This window comes from Lagenorhynchus albirostris, chromosome X (assembly GCF_949774975.1).
Source record: "Lagenorhynchus albirostris chromosome X, mLagAlb1.1, whole genome shotgun sequence".
Lineage (NCBI taxonomy): Eukaryota > Metazoa > Chordata > Mammalia > Artiodactyla > Delphinidae > Lagenorhynchus > Lagenorhynchus albirostris.
Window position 1 is genome coordinate 85,264,828 of NC_083116.1, and position 10,290 is coordinate 85,275,117.

At 37.5% G+C, this 10,290-nt stretch overlaps 1 protein-coding gene across 2 annotated transcripts in view; it reads left to right on the forward strand.

The window, feature by feature from the left end:
* The window catches only part of WNK3 (WNK lysine deficient protein kinase 3), a 147,327-nt gene that overhangs the window by 135,353 nt on the left and 1,684 nt on the right, over positions 1 to 10,290 (forward strand). Inside the window, exons 21-22 of one of the 2 annotated variants that reach the window (XM_060138500.1) lie at positions 1,478 to 1,493; positions 7,430 to 7,635. In XM_060138500.1, coding sequence (XP_059994483.1) covers positions 1,478 to 1,493; positions 7,430 to 7,635 — 222 coding nt within the window. The remainder of the gene's footprint in view (positions 1 to 1,477; positions 1,494 to 7,429; positions 7,636 to 10,290) is intronic. The other variant, XM_060138501.1, reaches the window with a different exon arrangement.

Genomic DNA, 10,290 nt, shown 5'->3' on the forward strand with positions numbered 1-10,290 from the left:
ATAGGGTGTTCCACACATACCTTCTAGTGGTTTTATTACTTCATTGACTATCACAGAACCAAGTGATTTCATATTTCTAGTTCTAATAGCTCTCTTTCAAAGCTTGCTGACATTTCATATTTTCCCCATTTGGCCAAGATTGGTGGACACATTTGTTGGCCTTAGCGCAGCATTTTGTAAGCTGTCAGCAAGGAGTTAATAGGTGTTGTATGGTCAAATAGGAAATGTTGGAGTCAATCATATAAAAACCATTTTTTCACTGTAGACTCTCTTAGATCCTTTAATGTGCTAATATGAATTGAGAATTTTCAAGAAAGGAAATAAATGTACATGTCCCAAAACAGTTTTACCAGAGAACCCACTTTTCACAGAACACATTTTAAGAAGCACTGCCTTAACATATATACAAAGATCCACGTCCATCTTTCCCTACACACAGGTATACCTATTTTGTGAGAAACATGAACTGATGCAGGATATTGCATGTAATGGTATCTACAATTTAGGTATGTGGTTAACTTATAATATGAGCACTGTGCTAAACTATGCAGAAAAGAGTTAACATAGCAGGCACAAGACTGCTATCTATAGAAAGGCCTGTTTCCAAGGTTGGACCTTGGCTGGTGTGCAGGAACTTGGTTTCCCTTTCTTCCCTAACTGATAAGTATAGCTCACGTTGCCTAGATTGTTGGTACAAATAATGTGATTTATGCCGAATACCTGTTTTCCTTCTTAGAGTCTGGCATTTTGGTAAATGCTAGGCAAAAGGTGCCTACATGACCAGTCACAAATAAAAACCTTGGGCACTGAGTCTCTACTGGGCTTCCCTGACCGGAAACTTACCATTTTTTGTTGCTGAGAGAAAGGAGCATACTCAAGAATGCTCCCTCACCATAGGAAGAAAGCATAGGGAAGTCTGTGCATGAATTTCTGTAGAATCCTGTGTATTTTTCCCTTGCTGATCCTATGTGCATCCTTTTGCTGTAACAAACTTGGCTATGAGCACAACTATATGCTGAGTTCTGTAAGACCGTCTATGGAATCAGTAAATCTGTGAGTGGTCTTGGGAGCCCTGAAACATAATCGCATTACATAATCTCAATCCTCAAAACATCTCTAAAGTAGGTAGAAGTTAGTCTGTCCTTATAGGCAAGGAGACTACAGTTAGTGGGGTTAAGCAAATCTGTCTGACTCCAAAGTGTTGGCTCTTCACTGTTATACTGCATTGCCTCCCAATACCAGACATCCTGTCTTCAGTGGATTGAAAGGAGGCAATGAGAGATCGTCAAAGGCGATAGTGGTCTGAGACTGTTTCATTCAGGAAGTAGGATTTGAGTTGGTGTTGAAAGGTAAATGGACCGGATTAAAGTTGATGAAATGGAGTGTGAAGAGTATTGTCAGTAGGTAGAATTGCATGTTATAAAGGCATGCAAATCGTAAAATGTGAGATGTATTTGGGAGAAAGAGAATGTAACAGTTGGGTGAAATGGAGAGTTTACATTAGAAGGTTTTTTCCCCCACACTTTTTTTTTTAATTTTTGGCAACTGCCACAGCTTATCTGTACTATGGTTTGATGTAAGATAATATATTTAATCTAACACATTATTATGTATTTAAGCTTAATAAATGATATGATGTTCAAGGATAATAAATAAGATAATCTGTTTGCATTTTCTGCAAAGACAATCATGACTACCAAGGAGTTTGCCACTGAAACAAGTTGAAAACCCACTATTGTTAGTACTAAGAAACTGTTAAAGTTTGCGTTTTGGGGGGCTTTTTGGAGGAGAGGAATGAAATGCTGAAAACAGCATTTAACTGGTACTACTCTGGTGGCAATGTGAAGAATGTATTGGCTAGAACTAGGGAGTGAATCTGTTTAGATCATTGCCATCATGGCAGTCCATATATGAGATGATTAAGAGTTTAGAGAACTATGGAAGTGAAAACAGACAGGAGATGCTGTATAGGATGATTTGCCATGATGTGGTAATAAACTGGATATGTGTGTGTTTGTTGAGAGATCCAAAGAGTCTGAGACTGGGTGGTTTGTAAAAAATATGGTATCTTTAAAAGAAATATAAGATTTAGGCAAACTGTCATGCTTAGACCATGACAGGCTTGACTTCAGGTGTATTTAATTGAAGAATTTATTGACATTGAATTGGAGAAACAATTTGGGAGTTGGCTGTGAGGTTGGACTGAAGAGACATCAAGATTTGAGATAAGAGATGGAAACATTTGCAGTTGGGTGATCGCTGGAACTATCTGAATATAGGAATCACCTTGGGGGAAAACAAAAAAGAACACCAAGGACTGAACTCTGATTTTACTCATTTCATCAATAAGAAATGAATATTAAAGAGCACCTTTGAAGTTATGTTACTACCTATCATAAAACACATTTGAAGAGTACTTCTTTTAATGTGCATTCATTGGGTAATTTCTGGTTTGTGAACTTTAATATGATATGAATAACTTTCAAATGAAATCAGTCAATAAATGTGCCTAACGGAATAGTTAGGCACTGAATAACATTCAGTAGGGTATACAGAAGTAGACATACAGTGTTGTACACATGAAACTTATATAATGTTATAGATCAATGTTACTTCAATAAAAGAAAAATAAATACTTGTTTCGGTTTGTTATTTCTTCCTCTACTTGTTGGCAACTGTATCACTAGTGCAGCAGCCATCATTGCCCGCCAATTGAGTGCATAAGATCACTTGTTCCACCAGATTTGTACACAAGAAGCATCCTGACGTTGGGTTTTCCGTTAGTGCAGAAATGTTCTTAAATGAATGACATTCAAACTTAGCTCTATTTTTTAAAAGAAACTAAAGGGGAATGAGCACAAAAATACTCCTTCAGATTAGTTGGGTGGGCAGAAATGCTGGCACTAATATGTATATGTTTCTGGCTATCGTCTGCTTTTTATTTCTACCTGCTGACATTTTTCCAGGTTAAGAACACAATCTATAAAGGCTTCAGTTCCAAAGTCTTTCCCAACATTGTTGTGCTATTTGTTTGCTCACTGGAGTTGGCAGAGAATCACATGAATGTGCAGAGGGATAACAGGAAAAAATGATACTTTTATTATAGGCTGACTTGTGTGTCCTTGGGTTTTAAGTTTTAAAAAAGTAGGAATTCAAAAAAAAAAGTAGGAATTCCAACAAGATTGGTACGTCCTTTTAGTACATCATGGTTACTCAAAATTAGTAAACATTATTTTTGTAAAACACTTTTCTATATGAGAATATGTTCCACTTAATTCATTAAACTCTTCTTAAGCAATTTTCACTACTATATTTCCATTTAATTTTTATTAACAAAATTCCACACTTTGGGCTTCCCTGGTGGTGCAGTGGTTGAGAGTCCACCTGCCGATGCAGGGGACACGGGTTCGTGCCCCAGTCCGGAAGATCCCACATGCCGTGGAGCCGCTGGGCCCGTGAGCCATGGCCGCTGAGCCTGCGCGTACGGAGCCTGTGCTCCGCAACGGGAGAGGCCACAACAGTGAGAGGTCCGCGTATCACAAAAAAAAAAAAAAAAATTCCACACTTTATTTTGATTTCCTTAGTTTTTGCATAAATTCTTTTTCTGTTCTAGGATCCCATCCAGGATACCACCTGATATTTACGCGTCATGTCTCTAAGCTCCTCTTGGCAGTTTTTCTCAGACTTCCCTTGTTTTTTTTTTTTTTCTGTTTGTTTTTAAATTTTATTGAAGTATATATAGTTGATTTATAATGTGTTAATTTCTTCTGTACAGCAAAGTGACTCAGCCATATATATATATATCTATATATCTATATATCTGTGTATTCTTTTGCATATTCTTTCCATTATGGTTTGTCACAGGATATTGAGTATAGTTCCCTATGTCCATTTAACTTTTAATCTCCTTGACTCTAAGCCTTCAGTAGCACAAGGGTCATAGAGAATGACAGACTATGCATAAGAAGTCATTGAGATTATCATGTTCCTCCTTATTAAGCAATTTTCTTATCCTTTTCCCAGTTTGTTGCATGGATTGGCATGGTACAATGGAAAGCACACTGACCAAATAGTCAGGATACTTGGGTTCTAACCCCAGCGTATAACCTCAGCTGTTTACTTTCTGGATTCCAGTCTTCCCATCCCCAAAATAGAATGATACTTGCTGAACCTATATCACGGGCCTGTTATGAGTTTCAAAGAATATAAAGAAAAGTACTTTGAAAGTATTTATATGTAGGCTTCTTGCATTATCTTTTACATTTTTATAGTTTTTCACAATTAAAAAAAAGTCCCATAACAATTGTACAAGATATTTTCACATGTTTATTTAATTAAATCTGTGGAAGTGTTACTGTGCTTACATTTCACAACTGCATTTACTAAAATTCATTTTAGACCCACTCTGTAAGTTTTGACTTGTAAATCAGTCAGAGGAACTTTATGAATCTTTTCTATGAGAATGATTTAGTTAGCCTGTGTAATAGTACTAAATAATATAAAGACAGTGTGATGTTCAGATCAGGAAACTTTTCACTGATGAAGACATCTGTAAGTGATTTATTTCATCTATTTGGACATCTTGTACTCCAGAACTCATGAGGCTAACAAAAGCATCTGCCTTCTTATTTCTGCTATTCTAGATAGACATTGTTTTTATCAATAATAAACAGAAATATTGGTAAACAAAAATTTAAATGAGATTCTAGTTTTCTGAAGATTGTTGAAAGTCAGTATGGTATATTAAAAGAAAAAGTTCTTCTCTATAGGCTTCTCTATAGGCTCTCTAGGCTTTAGAATTCTGGGCCTGGCTCTGCTGGTATCTAATTGCAAGAATCAGGCATGGGGCTTCCATGGTGGCGCAGTAGTTAAGAATCTGCCTGCCAATCTACAGATTTAGTGCAATCCCTATCAAACTACCAATGGCATTTTTCACAGAACTAGGACAAAAAATATCACAATTTGTATGGAAACACAAAAGACCCCAAATAGCCAAGGCAATATTGAGAAAGAAAAAAGGAGAAAGAAAAAGGAGTCAGGCTCCCTGACTTCAGACTATAATACAAAGCTACAGTAATCAAGACAGTATGGTACTGGCACAAAAACAGAGATATAGATCAATGGAACACGATAGAAAGCCCAGAGATAAACCCACGCATATATGGTCACCTTATCTTTGATAAAGGAGGCAAGAATATACAATCGAGAAAAGACAGCCTCTTCAATAAGTGGTGCTGGGAAAACTGGACAGCTACATTTAAAAGAATGGACAGCTATATGTAAAAGAATGAAATTAGAACACTCCCTAACACTGTATACAGAAATAAACTCAAAATGGATTAAAGACCTAAATGTAAGGACAGACACTATAAAACTCTTAGAGGAAAACATAGGCAGAACACTCTATGACATATATCACAGCAAGATCCTTTTTTACCCACTTCCTAGAGAAATGGAAATAAAAACAAAAATAAATAAATGGGACCTAATGAAACTTAAAAGCTTTTGCACAGCAAAGGAAACCATAAACAAGACAAAAGCCAACCTTTATAATGGGAGAAAATATTTGCAAATGAAGCCACTGACAAAGGATTAATCTCCAAAATATGTAAGCAGCTCATGTAGCTCAATGTCAAAAAAACAAACAACCCAATCCAAAAATGGGCAGAAGCCCTAAATATACATTTCTCCAAAGAAGATATACAGATTGCCAACAAACACATGAAAGGATGCTCAACATCATTAATCATTAGAGAAATGCAAATCAAAACTGCAATGAGGTATCACCTCACACCGGTCAGAATGGCCATCATCAAAAAATCTAGAAACACTAAATGCTGGAGAGGGTGTGGAGAAAAGGGAACCCTCTTGCACTGTTGGTGGGAATGTAAATTGATACAGCCACTATGGAGAACAGTATGGAGGTTCCTTAAAAAACTAAAAATAGAACCACCATATGACCCAGCAATCCCACTACTGGGCATATACCCTGATAAAACTGTAATTCAAAAAGAGTCATGTACCCCAATGTTGATTGCAGCACTATTTACAATAGCCAGGACATGGAAGGAACCTAAGTGTCCATCGACAGATGAATGAATAAAGAAGATGTGGTACATATACACAATGGAATATTAGCCATAAAAGGAAACAAAATTGAGTTATTTGTAGTGAGGTGGATGGACCTAGAGTCTGTCATACAGAGTGAAGTAAGTCAGAAAGAGAAAAATAAATACCGTATGCTAACACATATATATGGAATCTAAAAAATTTTTTTAAATGGTTCTGAAGAACCTAGGGGCAGGGCAGGAATAAAGACATAGACGTTTAGAATGGACTTGAGTACACGGGGAGGGGGAAGGGTAAGCTGGGACGAAGTGAGAGAGTGGCATGGACATATATACACTACCAAATGTAAAATATCTAGTGGGAAGCAGCCACATAGCACAGGGAGATCAGCTAGGTGCTTTGTGACCACCTAGAGGGGTGGGAGAGGGAGGGTGGGAGGGAGACGCAAGAGTGAGGGGATATGGGGATATATGTATAAGTATAGCTGATTCACTTTGTTATACAGCAGCCACTAACACACCATTGTAAAGCATTAAACATTAAACATTGTAAAGCATTAACATCTCCAATAAAGATGTTAAAGAAAACAAAAAAAAGAATCCACCTGCCAATGCAGGGGACACGGGTTCGATCCCTGGTCTGGGAAGATCCCACATGCCGCGGAGCAAGTAAGCCTGTGCACCACAACTACTGAGCCTGCACTCTAGAGCCCATGGGCCACAACTACTGAGCCCGCATGCCACAACTACTGAAGCCCGCACATCTGGAGCCCGTGCTCCGCAACAAGGGAAGCCACTGCAATGAGAAGCCTGTGTACCGCAACGAAGAGTAGCCCCCGCTCGCCGCAACTAGAGAAAGCCCACGCCCAGCAATGAAGACCCAACACAGCCAAAAATAAAAAATAAATAAATGTATTTTAAAAAAAAGGAATTCAGGCATGTCAATTTACTTTTTCTGGGCCTCATTTCCCCATTATAAAACAAGTGGTTTGGATTAGACTTCTAAGGTTCTTTCCATTTTTAACATTCTGTCATTGTTTTTTAACTCTTCTAAGTATCTGTCTGAGGAACCTGATGATAAGAGTACAGTTGATACTAATATTTTTGAGATACTATTTATTATATTTGACTTATACCTAAGGTGACCATATAATTTGCCACCCAAACAAGAAGAAACTTTTGAGAGTGAAAGAGATACTGTTAGTAATTACACAAGGACCATAGCTTTAAGCCAGAACTAGAATGTCTGGTTACCCTATCTATACCCAATATGTAGTTCTGCATTACTGGCCGAAAAAGAGTATTTGTTTATCAGTTTTAATTCCTTTTCCTGGTTTCTCTGTTTTTTTTTCTTCTTATAGATCCACTGTGTGCGGCGGAAAGTAGTGCAGCATCATGCCAGCAATCTCCAGCTAGTAAAAAAGGGATGTTCACAGATGACTTACACAAACTGGTGGATGACTGGACAAAGGAAACAGTAGGAAATTCTCTTATTAAGCCAAGTTTAAACCAACTTAAACAGAGTCAACAGAAACTAGAAACAGACAACTGGAACAAAGTATATGAAGTAAGTTGTTTATACCTGACCCTCTTTATTTATGAGAACTAAAACCATAAAGATTGATTCACTTAGGCCTATAGTTATAGTCACTATGATAGAGTGGTGTGATTTGACAACATAGAGACTTTTATCCTTGTCTAGATTCATTATGTCTTTGAGCAAATTAAGTTTTAGGCCAGAGGCCAGCAAACTATTTCTGGGAAGGGGCCAATTAGTAAATATTTTCAAGCCATGTGGTTGTAACTAATCAACACAGCCATAGACAATACATAAACAAGTGGGCATGGTTTTGTCCATTAAAACTTGATTTGCAAAAAGAGGTGGCAGGCTGTAGATTGCTAACCCTTGTTTTAGGCTATTATACCTGAAGGGAAAAAAAAGTATCAAAAAAGAAAGCATCTGGAGTGAGGGTTAATTCAACCTTGTGGTACAAGAAGAATTTGGGTTTTGAGGAAAAGTTATCTTATGTTAATTGTACATCAGTATTCTCATAGCCAATAAGTTATCTTACGTATTCAGTATGAAAAAGAATTTTAAAGATATTTAAACTAGAATATTATAAAATATATCTTAAGTTTATGGACGAGATGTCTACTTAATTGCATATGTCCTTAGTCAGGTGTACAAGCAATTGAAATGTAGAAAGATGTCCACAATGCATTCTGGAGTGGGAAGAAGACAGGTTCACAGAATAGTATATATAGTATTTATGTAAAATTATATAAGATACATGTATATATGCATAGAAATAGGAAAAGCCATTAAAATATGCTGGATGGTGGAATTTGGGCCTTATTTTACTTTGTACTTTTCTGTATTTGAATTTTTAAAGTATCATTTTTTCAAAATGAATAAATCTATTAAAATGTGAATCAGGGCTTAGAATCTGAACCCATATAATTGAAAGAGATATATCTGAGTGTGTGTGTGTGTTATGTTTGTGTACATATATGTGTGTGTATATATAGTCATTGCATGTAGTTTGGTAAAGAGTCTGAAAATACATTTAGTGTTAACATTGAATAAAATTTTTCAAAAGCCTAGATTTTCCAAACTAGTAAGCAGTGTATCTGCTTAAGGGATCTGTGTATTTATATTATTCCTGGCACCGATTTATACACAGATAGTATCACCATTGTAAAAATTGGAAGCCTTTAGAGGCAAATTTTAAGGCATAAATGTGTTTGTGCTGCCCGTGAGAGATCCTCTGAGCACTATGTGAATGGAGGCCTTTGTTGATGAGTTGGAGGGTGGTTTATTGTGGTATAATGAGAATGTTTGGAAGAAGAGTGAGTAGAAAATGGAGTACGAATAAAAGCGGTGAAGGTCTTTATACGGACTGGGGTTCCAGCGTCAGCTCAGTCATTTACTAGTTATGTGACTTTAGACAAGTCATTTGTGCGTCAGTTTTCATGTCTTTAAAACAGGGATAATACCTTCCTGCTTTGCAGGATTGCTGTGAGGATTAAATGAGGTAACATCTTTAAAGTGCCTAGCACATAGTAGTATCCTATATATGTAACTATTTTTGTATTTTTAGGTTCAGTTGATTATATCTTTGTGTGGAGAGCCCATCTCACTATCTAATGTTCTTGCATGTTACTGTTCTGTGCCTTAGAAAAATTTGTCACAATTATGTGCCAAGCCCTCTGCTAGGCACTGGGTTTGATTAGCAAAAACAAGTATGTTCCCTGTTCTCATGGGACTTATATGCTGGTGGGACAGTTAGATATGAACAGACTTGTATAAATAAACATAAAATTGCAGCTGTAATAAGGACTACAAAGGAGAGATATAGGATACCATACAGTAAGGGAAATTTGACCTAGTAAAGGGAAGTCAAGAAAAGCTTCCCTGAGAAAGTGATGATTGAGCAGAGATCTGCAGGATGAGTAAGTGTTAACTAGGTGAAAAGGGGAGGGAATATGATTCTAAGCAGAAAGAACAGCATATGCAAAACCCCTGTATGGGGAAACAGAATGAAAGGACTGAAAGTAGGTCCATTTGGCTGAAGTGTAGAGAGCAGAGAGGAGTTGGTGCACAGTGAATCTAAGGAGGGTCTTAAAAGTGGTGATGACAAGGAACTTTGTCTTTATTTTAAGACAGATGGATAGCCATTGAAGCCCTAGGGTTGACATGATCAGATTTGCTTTTTTTTTTTTTTTTTTTTTTTTGCGGTACGCGGGCCTCTCACTGTTGTGGCCTCTCCCGTCGCGGAGCACAGCCTCCGGACCCGCAGGCTCAGCGGCCATGGCTCATGGGACTAGCTGCTCTGCGGCATGTGGGATCTTCCCGGACCGGGGCACGAACCCGTGTCCCCTGCATCGGCAGGCAGACTCTCAACCACTGCACCACCAGGGAAGCCCCAGATTTGCTTTTTGAAAAGATCACTCTGGCTTGAAGCAAGAAGAAAGATTACTGAAGATAAGGGTAGATGTTGGTAGACCAATTAAGAGTTAGTCACAGTAGGCCCGATAAAGAGAAGTTGAACAACTTTTTAAATAACTATACTTCAATTTAAAAAAAAAGAGAGAGAGAAGCTGAGATGAAGAGAAGTGAACAGATTACAAGAAATGTTTAAGAGATAAAATGGACCAGATTTAGTGATGGAACTGATGTTTGGCAGAGGGGAGGTGTCAAGGCAAGGTTTCTGGCTGGTAT